Genomic DNA, 20711 nt, shown 5'->3' with positions numbered 1-20711 from the left:
CACCTGTCTTCCTCCTGGCTGAAGAAGTATTAGTATTATTCTTCTTAACTGACAGTCAACATATCAAATGTGCAGTATGGAGGAAAAATGCATAAAAATCACTTATATCAAAAAAAATATTTACCATTAACTGACAATGACACACTCCAGTAATGATTTTCCAGCCTCATTGTTGTTAATCTTTCTTGGCTCATAGTCTGCACTGTAGTTAGGAAGCACAGACGCAGGAACTTGGGTCTTAAGGAGTTGTAGCTGTAGTTGCAGTTGTAACAGCCTAAAGTGCACTGTACATTAAGAGCTATACTGCTAACTGCTAAGTAACTCTCATGCTATCTCTCTCTCTCTCTCTCTCTCTCTCTCTCTCTCTCTCTCTCTCTCTCTCTCTCTCTCGCCAGCTATGAACCTACATACTGAGCTATTCCTGGAAGGAGCTGCTAATTGTGCAACAATATTCTGTCTCAAACTTCTCAAACTTACTGTAGATCTTGCACAGAGATGATAAATCAATGCAATCAGCTTGTTTACATACGACTGCTGCCTATTAGCACTTATAATGAGCCAATTAAGTTTCCACACCCTTCTCCACATGCCTATAATGAGTGCAATATCACAACTGATCTCAGAAAAGTAGAAGATGAGTCAAGGACAGGTTGACAAGCACACTTAAGCAATTGCTTGACACCAAGGATTGTAATACATCCATGCTTGACACCCGTACAAGATAGCATATGCAATACCTGCATTGCTTGCCCTTAATGCTCACATTTTAACATAAGCTTAATGGTTGTTAAAGACATCAATATTGTTCACCAGGCAAAATCCCAAGTGTATATATTTTTTATCCGTTCAAAATCAAAACAAAGTGCAGCAATTTGCTGCATTTGTCTACGGACTGACAAATTTCTTGGTTTATTTTGCATTCTATTAATGTTCAGTGACATTGTGTTATACAGGGTGTGCACCTGACTGATAGCAAAGTCGGCCAGTAGTGCAGAAGTGAAAGGAGAACCTTGGGTGGCGGTATTATGTTATCTTTCTGTCCTCTAATAGCCTAGGTTTTTTTTTTGCTGTTTCAACTGATTGCAAAAGAGCCTCTGTGCTCTACCCTGCACGTTATCTGCACAATAACTGCCTTTGGTTTGATGGGAGAGAGAGGATATGTGTCATGTTTCTCTCTTTCTCTTTTGCATCAGTTTTTCCTATCACAGTTGTAACACATAAGATAACCAACGCAGTGTCCATACATAGTCACTTCATGTAAATCCACCACCTGTTTTACATGGTGGTGGTGACAAAATAATAATTACACCATATTCAAATTAACCAAAAGCAGAGGCATGAGACAAACAAACAACAAACACGCTCACTAGCCCGTGCCAAGCAGACTTGATCTCGTGAGAAACATTCACCGCTGTACAGGGAATTGGTCTGTACATTTTCAGTAATATTCAAAGCCACTCCCTGTTTATTTTTGATTACATTCCATTCAGCCTATTCATTTGAACACTCATATCCTTTTGGAAAACTGATTGTCACTGACTGTTGACCAATTAATATAGACACAAACAGAGACAGAATAGCAGTAGAATCATTATAAACTCTGAATTAAACTGCCATGCTCGATGAGGACGTTGAGAATAATTTTGTTAATTGGAACCGGTAATAGAAGCTTTACTGTCATGTAATCCCTGTGGCAAATGCGCAAGCGGATCCCTGCAAGACCATAATCAAATTCATTACTGTTACAATTGTCAGTTAGACTTTTGCACCATCAGTTTCTCAGTCATGTTACATTAAATGTTAATATATAACCACACTACCACAGTAGATCATTCTTTACACCATTGTATCGATCCAAGAGGAAAAAAGGAACAAGCAAACTGCAACAAAGAGATGGATGAACAATAAAAGTGCAATAAACACAGTATACTGGTGTTCTTGAGTGCTGAATCAGTATGTTTGATACATACTGCAATATTCTTTTTCTTTTTTTTTTGTCACTTTTGACATTTATAGTCATTGGGTCTCCAGACGTGATAATGCATGTATTCTGTCACTTGAGCTAATGAAGGCATGTGGGGTGACAGAAGCCTAATAAAACTGATTCAGGGTCTGCTCATGAACACTCTAATGCATTCACCAGAGCCTGAGATCATAGGCAGCGTCCCAAAACAACATGCTGAGTCATCATTTTCTTAAAAAAAAAAAAAAGAAAAGAAAAAAAAAAACAGAAAAAAGTTAAGTGATCAGACTGAATATATTTACAGGCAGCCATTGAATACACTTGCTTAAGCAACTGCAGACCATCTCAGTGATTGCTTGCTCAGTGATGCTTGCTGCCAAGGTCTTTTCAGCCTCAGATGGACAATTAAATTAAGTTTTTGTAAGTAATTGAACTTTTGGATCTAATTCCTGCCTGCTCTTTACCCTGCAGAGTCCGAGACACAGAGAGGTTGGATTTAAATTTTGTGAAGAACAACATAAAGAACAAGTGATATAAATTAAACGCAAGCCGGTGAGAGAGACCCTAAACGTTTATTAATTCTTTTTTAAGTAACAACACTCAAATGTATACATAATGACGTCACAGATGCTCAAAAATGGCAAAAGACTAAAAGGTTTTTGCACCACATGGGAAGGATTGTGATTAAAAGTTTAAAATACTGTACAGAAATGTGCTTTTACTGATGTTAATGAGTGTTAAGTGATGAATTAGACTTCAGCTACCATTAGTTTGTTATTACATGACTCCAAATAACTGGCTACAGCCAACAGCTGGTTAGCTTACCCTAGCATACAGACTGGAAGCAGGACACCACTTGGCTTGGTCCAAATATAGCAGCGTCAGCACCTACAGCACCCTCTAAAGCTCACAGATTAACAAGTTATTTCTTGTTTGCTTAGTCTGTACTAAGTGTAAAAATGACAAACTGTGGTTTTACGATGGGTGATGTGGCAGACCATTCCTTACCAGTCTTGTCATCACAGTGATGTTGACTAATACTGGATTCCTAAGAGTTAAAAAACCAAATAGCACTTGTCACTTGTCAGTCTGTCAACTTGTCAGTTCTGTCTGATGGAGCAACTGGACAACTTATGTAATACTGACACCATTTCTCAACTTTGGTGTGGCACAAGATAAAATCAGCTCAAATGCATATCCATCTTCAGTTGAGTGCATGTTATATTTAACAACATTATCAAACACTGCATCCTTCCAGTTATTACATAAGGACTGCAATTCCTTTCAAAAACCACACACATGCACGTGCACACACACACACACACACACACACAAGATGCATGCACGCACGCACGTACGCACGCACGCAAACACACTTAATGTGAGCAAAACTATTGCTGCATGGTGCTGCAGAAAGCAAAGTCCCTCCCCTCAATTTTATGACTCGTTTTTTACAGACTAGTGAGAGAGTGAAAAAGAGAGAGCGGGAGTGAGGATGTAGAAGAGCGGTGATGCTCTGGTAGCCAGTCTTGTGCAGACCCTCAACAACATACGGAGGATTAATCGTTCAGCATCCTTTCATGAGCACAGGTGCCAATCATTGTGTAAACGTGGCAAAAGTGCTATTCTTTGAGCGAGAAAATATACATAATGGAGGATGTTTCTATGCTGATGCAAAACCCAAAGTGGAGACAAGAAGTTTCAACAACCAATTTAATTTTTTTCACAATCTGAGCAAAGGTAAAATAGATCTGTAGTGAACAGGGAAGATGTCTTCCTCTCCTGGCATCAAGTCTCGGGAGCATGTGGACATGGTGTACATCTCCATTGAGACAGCTATTGCCCTGGCCTCTGTGCTGGGGAATGTGCTGGTAGTGGTGGTAGTGTGTGTGAACCGGGCTCTCCGCAATACCACCTTCTGCTTCATCGTGTCTCTGGCCGTGGCTGACATCGCCGTGGGAGTCTTGGTCATCCCTCTGGCTATTATCATCAGTCTGGGATTTAGCACTCAGTTCTACACCTGCCTCTTCCTCTCCTGCCTTCTGCTGATCATCACCCAGAGCTCCATCCTTTCCCTGCTGGCTATCGCCATTGACCGATATCTCAGAGTCAAGATTCCCACCAGGTGAGGAACTGTTTAAAACGCTTAGTTACACTTTGACTGGTGTAATCAGGTTAACTCATGATTTTGACAGGAAGACTGTATTGGTTGATGGATGTTGTGATGACATTAAAGTATCAATATGGTAACTGACAGTCTGTTTATGGTAAGAGCATAAAATATTCATTACTGAAAGCAAGAGGAAGTAGATGTTAACATTATCTCTTACTGGTTATAATTACTGTCAATTACAGGCTTCTTGATATAATCTAGACCCTTCCCACTCTAATATGTGTCACTCACATGTTCATATCATTAGCCTGATTACAGTAGACTTCAGTTGACATCACATTACACCATGTGTCTCTTCCCCTAGTCAAATCAACACAAATAACTTTTATTTATATTATGTCATATTACAAAATTGTCTTAGATTGACCTCAGAACTAACATGTTGGTAACAGTCTCTTAATTGAACATCAAAACGCCTTACTTTTATGAAGAAGCTACTTTCTAAAGTTGCCTCAAGAATATTCTAGAAGAACAAATAATTGTAGTGGTAGTACCAATAGTCTCCGTTTTTTTATCTTTACACTTTTTCTTAGCATCATAGAGCTAAATGTGTGTTTTTATCTTGAAGAGAGTCAATCAGGAGCAAGTGGTTCTCAGTGTTGAGGTCTGACATGACACCATATAAACCATCTCCTTGTTTAATGCAAATCAATGGACTGCACATTAAAAGCTTTTAAGCAAATTAAAATGTCCTTGTCTGCCTAAATAACTGACATGGGCACAGTTTGTTAAGAGATTTGGCAGTTTCCCATACGACTTTTTGTTTAGCAGGAGGAGCCTGATGTCAAAAAGAAAGATGCTTCTGGACAGAAATCTATAGGCTGGCATTTGTTCAAAGAAACACTATTACAGTAGTGTAATGCACTGCAATGCATGATTGATTGAAAACTCTTGTCTTCATTCCATGTCTAACATCCTTATTCAGGTACAGCATCATAGTGACCCAGGGGAGGGCATATGTGGCAGTTTGTCTCTGTTGGATCCTCTCCTTCCTCACTGGATTGGTTCCAATGATTGGCTGGAATAACCGTGATGCCCAAGCAAACCGCAGCAGTTCCAGCGAGATTGTCTGCAAATTCACCACTGTCATAAGGATGGACTACATGGTGTACTTCAATTTCTTTGGCTGGGTGGTGGTACCGCTGACCATAATGATCGCTCTGTATGCAGAGATCTTTAGGGTGATCCGGCGGCAGCTGAACCGACGCGCTGAGGCCACTTGTGATGGGGACAGGTACTATCGGAAGGAGCTGAAGCTGGCCAAATCACTGGCCTTGGTGGTCTTCCTCTTTGCTGTGTGTTGGCTGCCGATACACATTATAAACTGCATCGACTTCTTCTGCTCAAAGTGCTACTTACCAAAGTTTGCCACATATATAGGGATTTTCATGTCCCATGTGAACTCAGCCCTCAACCCATTGGTTTATGCATTCAGGATAAAGCGGTTCCGTGTCACGCTGGTCCAGATCACTCGCCGCTGCATGTTATGTAAATCCACAGAGCCCACCCCATGCCCCACCAGTACGCCAGCCATAACGGAGAAAGTGGATGCCAACTTGTAACAGGGACCGGAGTACTTCTGGGTACACTGCTTACAGTGAGATGGTGCAGTGATGAGACTCACAGGATAACGTAGTATTTGGAATATGAGCCAATCAATACAGACAACAAAGCACTTGGACACATTTCTTTGAGTCAGACCTTAAGAAAATGAACCTGCACTGAGAAAAAAAAAATCCCCATCATTCTGCATAATTTTGTTTTCACTAAATGCTTTCTTAATTGATTCATATTGAATTATAAAATATATGTCAACATAAAAAGTAATACAACAAATGTTTCATGTTCAAAAAGCTTGTCGGTATCTTCACCAGAATAAACATGCATAGCTACATGGTTTAACACACTCATTCTTTATATCACATTTACAACAATTCAAATAAATTGCAAGATTGAGAGTCCACAGCCATGGCACCAACTCTCTGCGTGCTTTGAGCAAAGTGCTAACATGCCGAAATGGCAATGCTATCATGCTGATGCTAAGCAGGTATTATGCTCACTATGCTCAGTTTCTTAGTTTATCATGTTAGCACGCTAACATTTTATAATTAGCACTTAACAGCATTATTTTTGCAGATATTTGGAGGTAAGTCTATGCAGTATTTCATGGGAATCCATCACACAGTTGTCAGTAGACTGACTGACCATCATTGCTAAACAAAGACATGCCAGCAGTATAAAAATGAGATTAGATTTAACACCAAGAGTTAATTTGGGAATGCTAAGCTTGGATGTTTGAATAACCACGTGAAGAAAAGCATCAATCAGAACGGGAAGATTTATTGAGTTAAGATCAATAGAGAGTAGTACAGTGTGTTCATGTTTCACAGAAGACCATTCAATATACAGAGAAGGGAAAAAGGCTCTGCCAGGAATGTAAATTAACAGTGAAGTCACTAAACCTAATGAAACAAAACTCTGGCAACATCAAAGCAATTCAGCCATTACTCTTTATCACAGGATGCAGGCACCTCTTTAGCTAATTCAGCTGGTTTAAAGCCATATTTCAATAGCTATGGCAGATTGTTGAAAAGGCTCTAAAGCATTTCAGTAAATTACCCGCAGACCATTATGGTGAAGTGATTTATTCCTACACTAAACCCCAAAGCTTCTGCTAAAGCTGCATCAGTTCTGCTTTGTCATCATTTTGACTTCTGCCTGTTTTCAGTCACACTTCTTATCATATCAATAATATACATATAAAAAGGTCTAATCTGGCATAGACTATTCACATTTAAATGTTTTTTGTCATTTGATGTGTGATATGATATCACCAGGTTTGTGTATGTACTTACGGCTCCAGAGAGATATTTATTTAACTCAGATTTATATACACTCACCTGCCAGGTATACTGACAACCTGAGACTTTAACACACAAAACCTTCACTGTTTATCTCTCTGCCTCTGTCGGTCCCTCGCTCACAATCATCTCAATACGTATTTTACCATCTGTCACCTAACCTTCATCCTTGTTGAGGGATTTGAAACTGCTGAGTATTGTCTAATCCTCAGCCCACGTCTTAGTGAGGTAGGTGCCACGTATCCAATCTGGCATTTACTTCTTTCACACCGCACGCCGCTGTAGCTTGTGGCCTACCGGAGGCTACAGGGCCACAGGCATGGTATAGGAGTGGAGACAAAAAGCCAAGAGTCTCTATTTTTTGTGTTCATCTTATCGCTATCCTAGACTAATCTTGTGTGAGGTAAGACTTTGAAAAATTTGTGAATTTTCATTCAAGACATTATTTGTATTTTAATTTCTGAAAGCAATTATAATATTTTCATCATTTAAATATTCTCAGAGGACTAAAGGAAACTTTTCATTTGCAGAACCAAACCACTATAAAATGGCTGACACAGATGGAGCAGAGGATGGCCAAGACCTGGAGGCTCCAGAGGAAGAGCTGGATGACGAACAGCAAGCCCTACTGCACTTCAGTAAATACAGTGAAGCCCGGCGAGCGCTACCTTGGGAGCAGTGGACCTTCCGAGAAAAGGCAAACTATTACATGGACCGCATGTTCCTCGGGTTGTTGGTCATTTTTTTCTTCATGCTAGTGGGAGAGTTTGGCTATAAAATGTGGTATGTGACGAACGTGGAGAAGATCGCAGAGTTTGTGTCAGACTCGGTGGTCTTTGTGTCCAACTGGCTCTTCACACAGGAGAGACAGGAGCAGCTGGCTGAATTGTAGTTTGATAATAGAGCAACTGTTAATCTATTGAGTGTACCCAGTATTGTTGTGTGGGATGAACACTTGATTGTGTTTTATACAATGTTTTAGGTGCATGTGGCATTACAAATGCCCAGTAAAGAATTCATTTATAGCTACATCTTGACTAGTGATGCATCAATATATGAATGATTTCTGAACTTTATTTTTGATGGTGACTTAATGGAAATAAATGATGTGTGCAATTAACTGAATCATTGTTCTGTCCTACTACACACAAGATTTGTAGTATCTCCACCTTCTGGTCGTCATCTTTCATTTGTGCAGTTTTAGTTTTTGTGCATGCCAGTTTTATTCTCAATAAAATGTCATTTAATTTTAAAAGTGGCATCAGAGCAGATACAAAATATGTGATAACTGGCACAAATTTAAGTCATCTAACAGACAATAATGGGGAGATTACTGGGTTTCAAGGAATTAAATTGAGCTACGATAAACTCATTCTCCTCTACTCATTCGCTCAAAAGAATTACATATACATCAGCCACATGGAGTTTTTATATCCTTCTGTCATTGGAGATAATTCGATTGTATTATTTGTAAAAAAAAAATTAATAGTGGGTTAAAACTGCTACTAATAAAAAATAATAATCTAAATGACACAGTATTTTATATTTCAATAGAAAGTGTTCAGAAAATGATTATTTATATTCTAACTACATAATAAATAATGTTGCAACTAGGCTGCAACTAAGGATTATTGTTATTATTGATTTTTGAGTTAGGGATTATTTTCTTGATTAATCTGAAAACAGTTTTCTGGGGAAACAGAACAGACAGTACAAGTCAAATATATTCAATTAACTGTTATTCTGTTTTACTATCAAGACAGAAAAAGCAGCAAATTTTCACATTTGAACAGCTGAAACTAGTGACTTTTTTGTCTGAAAAATGACTAAATTAATTCATAATCAATTCATTATCTGTCAATCAACTATTTAGAGTATGTCTCCTTCTCATACATAGCCATTTGAGCCACAGTTCTATCCAAAACACTGTATATTTTCCTCCCTCGTCTTGGTCATATCCATATTATCAAAACAGCTGAAACAGATCAATTTTCTTTTGATTGACTGATCAATTAATCAACAATTAATCTCAATGATGGAATTGGCTATTTAAAATGTCATTAAACCCAGCCTAATCAAGTAGGGCTTTCTTTGGTTACTTTTACTATTTTGACTAAGTTACAAAAATGGATGGATGACAAAGTCCCAGCAGGTTGACACATGAAAGTCTCTAAATTGACTCTGTTCTCCTCGTTCAACTGTTGTAAAACCTAAAATAATCCATGTCCTTTCAAAGAATGAGAGGCACGATTGAGCCCAAAACAGTTTTGACAGTGATGTGGCCCTTCTTGTTTAGGATCTGTTGTATATTAATCCACCAATCCTACAGAACTTTAATTTAGTAAGCACATTACAATCAGAAGGTTATGACATGAAACATAAATTTCACACATAAACTAATTACAGTAAGTTATACGTTTGAGTAAGTAAGTATTAAGCTAAGCAAAACAAACCTGAGGTGTAATGGTTGTAGGTGCTATTTTTATGCAGAAAAGAAAACCCCTAGGTCCTGGTCTCGTCACTGAAATGCTTACGTAGGTGTCTGTCATCCAAATGGACCAATTAAATCGACACACTCCATTCTTCTACACACTCTGGTACCGCCCCCTCTTTCTCCCGGATTTCCTAGCGTGACCGACGTTTCGTGTCTGTGTAGACTTAAAAGTAAGTCAAGATTTCAGCTTTGTAAACTGTGTGTGCGTTAATTACTCTGTGTATCACAATGTTCTGAATACGACACATACTGTACGGCTGCTTTAAATAACGGATAAATGTGACGCTGCTGGAGTAGAACCTCGGCACAAATGGAGGACAGGCAGACAAACACTGGGCGCCATGCTGCCTCCGTTAGCTCCGAATCACATGTACCACAGCTAACACGGTTCAACACCGTCACAGAGGCTGTTACAGCAGCTGTGGACAGCGAAATAAAAACTCTTGACACTCTTAACGACAAAAACCCTAACACTCTTATTATTCGGGTTTTCTAACCAGCGTGTGATTGAAGTTTAACATCGTATTAGTATACGGGTAGCCGAAGCTAACGTTAGCTAAGCTGAAGTCAAACTGGGCTCCTCCCAAGCAGATTTGCTCACAATAGTTTGACTTTTTTACAGTAATTTGAAATACCTCCTGTTATTTTTATGCTTTAGTTCTGTATGTTTAACAGTATTTACTTAATGTACGTACACAACATTATCATTATATAGATAAAGTTAAAAGGAAACTTATCAAGGAGGGAAAGAAAGTACGTCGGCTTCCTAGTGGTGATTAGAAGCTGCAAGTTATTTGTTATTGACAGGATACTATTGCATTTGGGTCATTTAGCGAATACAGAAACTTGTAGTAATGTTCAAGAATACAACACTTAATACAGTATAATGTCGAAAATGTATGTCCACTGTCATGACTCTTTATACCACAATTATAGCTAAAATTAACTGTCAATTGCAATAAATCTTTTATATTATTAATGCATAGAATTATAGAATATTTATGTTTTTTGGACTGTTGGTCAAAGACAAAACAATATATTGAATATGTTGCTATTTTTGTGTATTGTACAGACCAAACCATTTATTGAGAAAATAATCAGCATATTCATTAATAATAAAAATAATCATTAGTTGCAGACCCAGCAACTAACAAGACTAGGACTGTAAATAATTAAATTCTTGAGGTGTTGTTTTTTAATGGTTTAATTTTTCTATACATCTTTTGCCAAAATCGTTGCTGTTGATTGAGTGATTGATCAATCAACAGTTAATCGCATGATTATTTATTTGGTTAGTAAAATGTTAACAATTGCCCATCATAATTTACTAGGGCTCAAGTTGTCATATTCTCGTTGCTTGTTTAGTCCAACCAACAGTCCAAACCTCAAAGATATTCATGTTACAGTGATAGAGGTAGGGGAAGTAGCAAATCTCATTAACCTAATGATGATTTGAAACGCAGGAACTGGTGATTGTTTGGCAATTTATCCTGAAAAATGACCAACAATGATTATTAACATAGATGCAGATTGGTATCAGATGATCCATTAACTGTCTAATTATTTCAGCTGTGGATTATGGAATGAGTTATTTAAGATGCCTAAGCAAGTAAGGTCTTAAGTTATTTGTAGGACATTATGAATCACTTGAAAAACATGATGGATGACAAAGTTCCAGCAGGTTTTGACACATTAAAGCCTCAAAGTTGTGGTGTCACTCTTGTTCATTTACTCTCCCTGATTAGACGTCAGTGTTGCATAACTTGCAAATTGTTCACTTGTTATTTTGTATTTCTTGTGTCGATACAGAATGCGTTACGTGGCCGCTTACCTCCTGGCTGTACTCGGTGGAAACACCAGCCCCTCTGCAAAGGACATCAAGGCCATCTTGGGCAGCGTGGGAATTGAGGCTGATGATGAACGCTTAAACAAGGTATGCCATTTAACAACAGTATATTATGCAGTTACCAAAACTATTCAAATTCATTTCCAGTGAAGATGCCCTGTTTCTAAAGTTAAATCTTATATATTTGTTTGCAGGTCATAAGTGAGCTGAATGGAAAAGACATCAATGAAGTCATGAACTCAGGTAAATGCCCCTGAATAAACAAAACTAAAGATTTCAAGATGTTTTACACGGAGGGTGGCTACAAATGATATTTCTTACCTTTTTTTTCCCACAGGCCTCTCGAAGTTAGCCTCTGTACCAGCAGGTGGTGCTGTGGCGGCTCCTGCCGCTGCTGCTGGTGGGGCCGCTGGAGCTGGGGCTGCGCCTGTTGCTGGTACGTATATCCCCCCTTGTTCTTATCTTAAATGGATAAAGAAGTCCTAAATGTTATTAACAGACATTATTGCATTTCAATAGCAATACAAATACTATGATACCCTCTCAAATAAAGCTGTACGAATGAATATATTGGATATCAGTGCTGCTGAATATTCTTGCTGACATTTGTCTGTAGTATTGACTATTTTCTTCATCTGTCTCGTTTCCAGCGGAAGAGAAAAAGGAAGAGAAGAAAGAGGAATCAGAGGAGTCAGACGAAGATATGGGTTTTGGACTCTTTGATTAATCTGCCTTCTCTGCTTTTAAAAAGCAATAAAAATGTAAAAGGTTTACACAAATCATTGTGTTTCTGTCCTTTAATTAGTTTAAACTATATCCTACAACTTATGACTGCACATGGGTCATTATTCCTAAAGACATTAGCGTTAAGTGTTCTACAAATAAATTGTCTGGCTTTCTGGGCTTGATGTTGAAAGCTATTTTGTTGCCTGCTAAAAATAGTCAAGACTGGACAACCCGTCATCATTAGGCAATCCAGACTCTGCATGTGGTCAGTCTGTCCTGCTGGTGACAGATAACTGAAACCACATAATGGCATAGACTTAAAGGGACAAGCAATGATCCGAACCCAAATGTAGCCGCAGCACTAAAATTCAAAACAGGTTTGGAACCTACTGTCACGCCACAGCTTGAGTGACAGTTTTAAGCGTTTCATATATTAAATTACCAAAGTTAAGGTTTTGTAATGGTGTTGGGTTGGTTCACAAAGATGTGGTTTGTAAACAAAAGTAAAACAGGCCTATATTTTAAGGACCAGAAAGTGATTTTCCATTTGTAATTTTTCAGTTGTCTTTCTAACCACTCATATTTTGTTGTTGGACAGTTTACAGATTTCCACCTCTGCAAAGACAGACTTTAGTTAAAATGTTTGGTCAGGTAATTGTCAAACTGTTTTGAAATATACAACTTCACAAATTAAAGGGAGAAGAGGTCACAGTAGGTAATGTTCCTCAAGCAATATGTAAGTTCATTGGTAAAGATTTTGGCTTGTCAAACAGCTTTAAGGAACAACATTAATAATGCCTGCTGTCTAGAGTCGTGGTGTTGGGCGTGCAGGGGCACCACAGTGCAATATTCTGTCATTGTTATGACTGACTCCTTTTATGAGCCAAGACTTTTGTGAAAAAGGTCCATCATATTGTATAAGACGTGAGTCATCAATCGCTTAACAATGCATCTTTGGTAATTTCATTTTAATTCAGCTTTGACTGCGTGACAGCATTGAGTCACTGAACTTGTCAACAGATTAGTAATCCTTGGAAGAAATGTGACCTTAATTTTTCCACTGTCTGCCTCCTTGCACTTGTTTTTCTCTTACCTGATGGTCACCTGAACTTTAGTCAACAAATTAAGCAAGTTGAGCTTCACACATCACCTGATGAACAAAAAAACATACCTGAACTTAATTAATTTGGCCTCACGGTTCACATTAACACCAGTTACATTTACAGTATGACTTTCATGTGGCACTAGGACTGCTGTGTTCACCAAGGGGTTCCTTCATCTTTCTCTCTGCCATCCTCTGCTCTCTGGTGTGTTTGAGTGCATGTGTTGCATAGCGCTGTGCTGCACAAAAATCCCCTGTGAGCCCATTAGATGTGGCAGGATATTGAGTCGGTCCTCTGTGTTGTTGGAAAAGTCGTCTGCCTGCAGGGGAACCTGTTCCACAGGTGAGAGCCATCACTGCATGCTGTAACCACGCAACTGACAGACTGTCACATTCCATCTCATAATTGCCTGGCAGCCTCCGTGCTGGGAGACTATGATAGATGCTGTCAACAAGATCAATGTTCTTAACACATATGAACACATCAATGTAAAGCTATTTTTACCTTATGTTCCTGTGTGCGTGGTTTGTTACAAAACACCTGAACTGATCAACCCACACTGTGCACAGTGTGGGTTGATCAGTTCAGGTGTTTTGTAGGTGTCAGCAGTTGTTGTCATGACATGTTCATTTCAGTCTAGGTTGTTGCAGGAATGTGCTTTTTAAAAAGAAAAATACATGCTTCCGTACGTACAGAGGTGTGGCAGAGTCAAAGTCTTGTCAATTGCTCCACCCTTCTTGCCCTACATTACTACATGATATCTCCTAAAGCAGTGCTTACCAACCTCTTCGGTGCTCACCCCGTAACACGAGGTAGTGTTTACTTGTGACCTCTGTCACTGGTTCGAAAAAGTCTGAAAAATAAATATAATTTTGTGTCCTTTCCTTTTCTTTTTTTTTTAACTGCTTTTAAATTGAACTTACAGACCCCAGGCAAGGACACTCTGCCTTAGAGCTCAAGAGGGCGCTGGACCCCAACGATAGCGCCACCAGTCATAAAAAGAGGTATTCACATCCACAAGTCTTTGACTTTCCTTAACAAGTCCAAGACACTACATATTAGCCTGCAGCTGTTTGACGCTTCTCATTCCATTAGATTTCACCTTCCCCTCAGTAAATGGAGAAGTTGATTCCTTGGAATGAAAATGTCTGAGCTTGATGATTGTTTTCCTGGTGGACTGAGGCTGAGAGTGCCAATAGTGAGGCCTGTCTTAGCAAGACTTGATTTTGTATTGCTTTATTTACCGTGAAGAGTTGCACAGTTATGGAGATATAAGTCCAGTTAACAAAGAATAAAGTTTGACATTGATATATAGTTTCATAATGACAAAGGAAATTACAGTTTCCACAGTGAATTAAATATCTTTTATTTGAGAATGTAATATGAATGCCAGCACTCATATCAACAAACATTAACATCATTTCACATTTTAGTTTCTATTAAATACATTTTACTAATTTTTAAATCCTAGAAATGTCAAAAAAAACCATATTGCACAGTTGTGTAGCTTATATACATGAAACGTTATTGCATTGCTATGTCATGATATTACAAATCGATGTGCAGAAAATGTCTCATCCAGTGTTGGATTTATCAAAATCTTTAGAGTCATTAGTAGAATCGGCCATCTGTGATTCTGAAATATCGCCACATGTTTTAAGACTGCTTACTTTTGTATTTAAGTTGATGTGTCACGTCAAAGGCGTTAGTCAGCACTTCACTTTAGAGAAGCATCTGCCAAAGACATTCAACTTGTTTCTCACAGCAAACACTGTGTTGCAACAGAATTACACAATTTCTCTAACATAAAAACAGTTTCAGTTTAAAAATGAAAATGGCAACAATTCTGTGCCTGTACATGGGCTTAAAAGTTGTGTCAGGCAGCTCCTCTGATCTTGAAAAAAAAAATGTTTGTAAAGGGAACTGATGCTTGCAACACGTTCTTAACCACATCTGTGGTGTTCCTGCAAAGCTATGTTTCAGTCATCACTGTCAGACCATGGATGATCTGTACATGCCTGCAAAAGAGAACAAAAAGAGTTTTAAACAAAACGTCTTGGTGAGCCTGTTTTTCTCAGTCACTGTTCAAATAGATATGTACAGATGTACGCAACATATTGAAATAAATCCAAGGCAAAGAGCTGTGACATTTCCATTTAAGGGAGAATTGAATCAATATTATGCTTATACATGGGTTAAATAATATAAGAAGAACACTGTGTCTACTTCCTCTGCCATATTTCTTTATGCCTGATTCTTACCTGTTTATATTCAAATCTGTCCTGTAGATAACGGTTCCCCAGGTAGGTAATGTGACCTATATTCTGCCTGGAGAGCCCGGCTATCCTGGCTGTGAAGTCCAGCGTAAAGGCCAGCTTGACAAGCTCAGGTGCTGTCGGTAGGACGGTGGGAGGATTGTGGGTCGGTGTTGCTTCGTTTTCTAGGTAAGCATCGGCCAGCCTCTGGAAGGAAGAGTACGACATCCGCTGGAAGAAGTTGCTCAGGGTGGGGTTGTCTCTCAGCTGGGGGAGGTAAGTAGAAGAAGGTTCTCAGTAACTACAGACACTTTGATTTACTGCTTATGAATGTTCGTGGTAAAAAGTAAAAATCCACCATGACCCCCAGAGGGGTTACAGATGGATACAGATGATGAATTTTCACATCACATCAAGATCATTTCACTATTTCAGATATCATTTTTCAGCAGCGTTCAATAGTCATACAATTTAAAGATTTTTTTGTTTCCATTATTGATTAATCTGCAGATTATTTTCTCTAGAAATTGTTGGCAATTAAAAATATCTGGAAATGTTGAAAAATGCTCATCACAATTTACTGAAATAATATATTCAGTTTACAACCACATACGACAAAGTAAAGCGGCGCATCCTCACATTTAAGTAGCTGTAGCCATCGAATGTTATTGCAAATTCACATCAAAAATGAAATGATTATCAAAAAAAGTCGACTAATTGTTTCAGCCCTACACACATTTAAAATCCATTGTGTAATTATCAGTTTTATGAGACATTAAAGCAAAGCAGCCACATGACCACACACTAAGAATTTATTCTCTAAAGCTTTTCCTTGCTTCCTCTTTTAACACTTTCACTTCTGTTATCTATACTACAAACCCGCTCTCTACGGCTTCTCCAGGCACTTTTGAGGAACACAGAATATCTAACTCACCGAGAGATAAAAATGGACGCTTGAGGAAATGCTCCTGCACCAGAAAAGTTAAAAACGTCCCACTAAATTCCAAAGGTTGATGATGTACAACTCTATATACAGGGTGGGTGCCTTCTCCCTTTAATATGAAGTCATACCATGGAGTTTGTACTTTCTATTGCTTGACTTTATGGTACCTTTTATGGTTTATTTATGCTCTTTCACTTTCTGTTGAAACTGCTGAGGGAACTTTGACAAACCTGCTTGTTAGAAACACTCGGCCTCGTTAATTCCTTAATGATTAACTGAATGCATGATTTTATGAACAGCTAAACTGTAGTGTCATCAATTCAATTATTTCACCCAAAGCAACAGCAGAATACCAACCTTGTCGTCTATGGCGTCACCCTGCTCCTTTGTCAAAGCAATGATCCTGTTGATCACTTCCTCTGAGATAAAACAAAAGCAAGGGGAAGTATGATCAACATGGAGAACCACTTCATGACAGCAGACTCTTTAAAATACAGGTATAGAGATTTTATTTGAGTGGATATAATCTCATTTTTGAGTAGAATAAGTAGATGTGTTGCAATAAATTCACACAGGCAACAGCAAAAAACTTGAAAAACTAAACTTTTGCTGCCAATACTTATTTTAAATTGTTGCCATGCAGTTGACATTATTCACACTTGATGATAATTTAATGAGCGTAAAGAGAAGCTGTTTCTCACCATCTGAGAGACGCTGTTCTTCCTCTTTTTCTTTAACCTCGTGGACAATTTTCTCCAGTTCCTCTGACACCTTCTCATAGTATAAGTACGTCGGTTCTACGCTGACGACAGCTGCAAAGCAACATTCAGTTATTTGTAAATGTACTTGAGCATTAATGAGCAGTTTTACAACAGTGCTATGACCCAGATCTCTACTAATTCTGATTACACAAGTATTTTAACACTGAAACATGTTTTATAATCACACACATGCAGTATATTTATCCAGTCAAGTTCAATCCCACAATTTACCTTCAATTTCTGTGATGTCAGGTTTATTTGGTTTGATCAGAGATAGTCGCCTTTTGGAGAACCTTCTTTTTATGGACTTTCTTCTCATGGACTTCTTCCTCTGCGAAGTGACTGGAGTTGTAGGCAGGCAGGCGGGCGCAGCATCAGAGACCTCTTCCGCTGCCGAGTCCTTCGCCGTCACTGAAGGACTGTCCTGCGCTTCGTCATTGTCCTCATTAGACTTCCGAGAGAAAAAGCCAACTATGACTTTCCAAAACGAGGGTTTCTTATTCTTCTTGGATTTTTTGCTCGTTTTCCCTGATTCTTCAGGATGTTTTTTAGGCTGATTTGCGGGAGGTTCGACCACAGGAAGTGTAACAGTTTCCCTGTAGTTTAATCCCTCGGCCAGGTGAAGGGAAGGGTCGCTGGAATGTCGTCTTATCCTTTTTGTCACCCACTTTTCTTTCTTCTCAGCCTTCTTATCGCCCAGCGCCCCATCGTTTAGGCTGAGGCTGCGCTTGACGTAAACCTCCAGCAGGCGGATTGTATCCCTGTGAGGTACTGAAATCAACTGGCCGTTAATGGGCCTTTGGTTTTCTGTCTTTGTTTCCATAGTGAGATGGCTGTGAGAGGAAGAAAACAACATCACACATACAATAGGTTATTGGATTGTTGAATTTCACTTGTGCTTCATGTAGACAAGGAGCTGAAACAGTTATTTGATTATTTGAAAAAGTTGATCAATAATAAAGTAAATATCTTTGGGTTTTGCAGTGTTGGTCGTACAAAACAAGCAATTTGAAGTTATTAACTTGGGTTTTAGAAAATATAATGGGAATATTTTCACTATTTCAACATTTCATAAACTAAAAATGTAATCAGTTAATCAAGAAAATACTTATCAGGTTGTTCAGTAATGAAAATAACAATGAGCTGCAGCCTAAAAAACTATCAAGTTTGCAACAAACAATTATTTTCATTATCAGTTAACCTGCCAATCACTTTCTTGTCTACATAATTGAATCCATTACATGCCAGAAAACAGTGAAAAACATCCATCACAACTTTGCAAAGCCCATGTTTACTTATTCAAATTGCTTGTTTGTCTGACCAACAGCCACAAACACAAAGACGTTCAACATTACTTGAACAGAAGGCTTTTACATTACATGAGAGAAGTAGTTTTTTTTTTGCTTTAAAATGATTTAAACGTGAATCAGTCATTAAAACAACTGCCAGTTAATTTTAAGTCAAGTGACTTATTGGTTAATGGATAATCATGTCATCTTTAAATTACACACAGAGAGCAATACTTGTTTGTTACATAATTACACCATACAATACCATACACTTGTTGAGTCTTATTCTATTCTAATCTATTCTATTGCAAATATATGGATTTTAAAGCTACAGAAATGTAGACAGGTTTTCAAACACACACACAAAAAAAATTAAAATTAAAATAAAAAATAAAAATTCAGAGCAGGAAGAAGTGTAAGACGAGAAGGTGGACTGTGGTTTTTCAATCCTACAGGCTAAAACTGACTCACCTCGTCCCCGCACACAGAGTCTTCAGAGCTCCGTGTTAGTTTGTAGTAGTCGTTGAATGCGTGCGACTGGCGACGGCTTGTCTTAAAAACATCTGTTTTCGTCAGGAAGGGACTCTCCGGAGTGAGTTTACCTGCTCACATACTTCATCCATTTTTGGACACGTCGCCGCCCTCTTCCCTCACCTGAAGCCACCTCCCGCCACCTTTACCAAAGAAAGACAGAGTGGGCGGAGGAGCGGAATATATCACCTGTCTTCCTGGTTTTACGCTAAAATCCACAGACGTCAGGTTGAACACTTGTTTACGGTTTCGACGTCGCTCTCGGTTCTGCTTCGACTGCACGTCAGCTCCAGTGCTTTGGCCCCGGCCACGTTTTACAGGAAGTTAAAAGTACAATACACTTCCTATCAGAGGCTGCGTTTGACAAGAAACGGTCATATGCTGAAATGATGCAAATATCTATCTATCTATCTATCTATCTATCTATCTATCTATCTATCTATCTATCTCAGTTTCATTTGCAGGTGCATTTATTTCAGTGAGTTTAGGCTAAATAACAAAGTCTCTGTATCATGCATATAAGCATCACCAACTACATCCTCCAAAATGACCAGTATGCATTGCAGGACAGCTGTACATTATAAGACTGCATTAGTTATAGCTATGGCTATAATAAACTGGCAACCAAGTGTGTGTCTGAATTATGACCAGTAAGATTAAAAAAAAAAGTAAAAGGTAAAATTATTTGAAAACAATCAGACAAATAAATGAAATTTTGTGTAGGGGAAATGTGTTTTTTAATTCTCTTTTATTTCCTATAATTATCTTGTTACTCCTTTTGTGGGACCCTATGCCCATGTTGGGAACCATTGTACACATTATACAGGTATATACCCTATATAATAATACGGGGATGTGAGGTAGCATGATACTGCTGAGATCTGGGTCTCTTAATAATAATAATAATAATGATAATAATATCTAACTGTTATTTTCATTTTTGGTTAATCTTCAAAACCCAAAGATTTACTATGAAAAAAACAAGCTCTAACATTGATAGAAAAATTACTTTAATAAATCATCGTGACAGTTGCTCATTAGTTTTCTGTCCATTACCTAATCATTTTAAACTTTAAATAGTAAGAATATTAAATGGATTTTCCCCTAATTGTAGCTTGTTACTCAGATATCCTATTAGTAGTGTCTCTTTCTTTAGAAGGCAGAGGCTTTAAATATGAATTTCCATGGTTGTATAGCATGTATTGTTTTCCCCAGGCCATTTTAATTATTACGGTAATCAGTGTTTTCACCTTTGTAATGTTGTCAATCATTTACCACACGCAACACGCCAATGAACTGATGAAGCTGTTATTACCTCACATGAGTTGGGATTGGCCTGAAACAGTGTCTATATTAAGTGCAGTGAAAGATTTCCAGGAAGTGATGGTAATCAAAATAAAATAATTTTCCTTCATTCACAGAAACTTATTTCCCTATCAACCAGCAATTTTTATGATCAGTGCATCTAATCTCATGAGTAATCTCTTATCTTGTTTACTGGAAACTTGAAACCTCTTCTGACTCTTCTAACCTAAAGCAACATGACTGGGCAGCCGTGCAGTGGTGGAACTGGTTTTAGAATTAGAAAAACAGCTTCTTTTGTTTGTCCAGCATTATCTGGAAACACTGCAGCAGACAGTCATTTGATTATTATTAGCCTTTGGTGATGTTGTGAGCGGCCCACGTTTTCATCATATTGCTGATTCATTGTAAGTTATTAAGGTTTAAATCTGCCTAAAAATTCCACATTAATACATCCTGATATT

General features: G+C 38.3%; 3 protein-coding genes across 3 annotated transcripts; 2 read left to right on the top strand and 1 right to left on the bottom strand.

The window, feature by feature from the left end:
- The first annotated feature begins 3732 nt into the window (after positions 1-3732).
- On the top strand, positions 3733-5698 carry LOC111219487 (adenosine receptor A1-like). The gene is made up of 2 exons (XM_022742174.1): positions 3733-4088; positions 5062-5698. The coding sequence occupies exons 1-2, from the start codon at positions 3733-3735 to the stop codon at positions 5696-5698; spliced, it is 993 nt and encodes a 330-aa protein (XP_022597895.1).
- A 3855-nt stretch (positions 5699-9553) lies between these two features.
- On the top strand, positions 9554-12116 carry LOC111219392 (60S acidic ribosomal protein P2-like). The gene is made up of 5 exons (XM_022742053.1): positions 9554-9661; positions 11301-11424; positions 11532-11580; positions 11675-11773; positions 11988-12116. Exons 2-5 carry the CDS (start codon positions 11302-11304, stop codon positions 12062-12064), a joined length of 348 nt encoding a protein of 115 aa, XP_022597774.1. The 5' UTR covers positions 9554-9661; position 11301; the 3' UTR covers positions 12065-12116.
- A 1650-nt stretch (positions 12117-13766) lies between these two features.
- Positions 13767-19090, bottom strand: LOC111219391. The gene is made up of 6 exons (XM_022742052.1): positions 18886-19090; positions 17357-17958; positions 17066-17176; positions 16722-16783; positions 15428-15688; positions 13767-15184 (listed from the first exon to the last, which is right to left on the bottom strand). The coding sequence occupies exons 2-6, from the start codon at positions 17946-17948 to the stop codon at positions 15146-15148; spliced, it is 1065 nt and encodes a 354-aa protein (XP_022597773.1). The 5' UTR covers positions 17949-17958; positions 18886-19090; the 3' UTR covers positions 13767-15145.
- Positions 19091-20711: the final 1621 nt, after the last annotated feature.

The sequence above is a fragment of the Seriola dumerili genome, unplaced genomic scaffold (genome assembly GCF_002260705.1).
Source record: "Seriola dumerili isolate Sdu_G_001 unplaced genomic scaffold, Sdu_1.0 BDQW01000066.1, whole genome shotgun sequence".
NCBI lineage: Eukaryota > Metazoa > Chordata > Actinopteri > Carangiformes > Carangidae > Seriola > Seriola dumerili.
The sequence above is the reverse complement of the archived record's forward strand: the minus strand, read 5'-3'. Positions and strand labels throughout refer to the sequence as shown.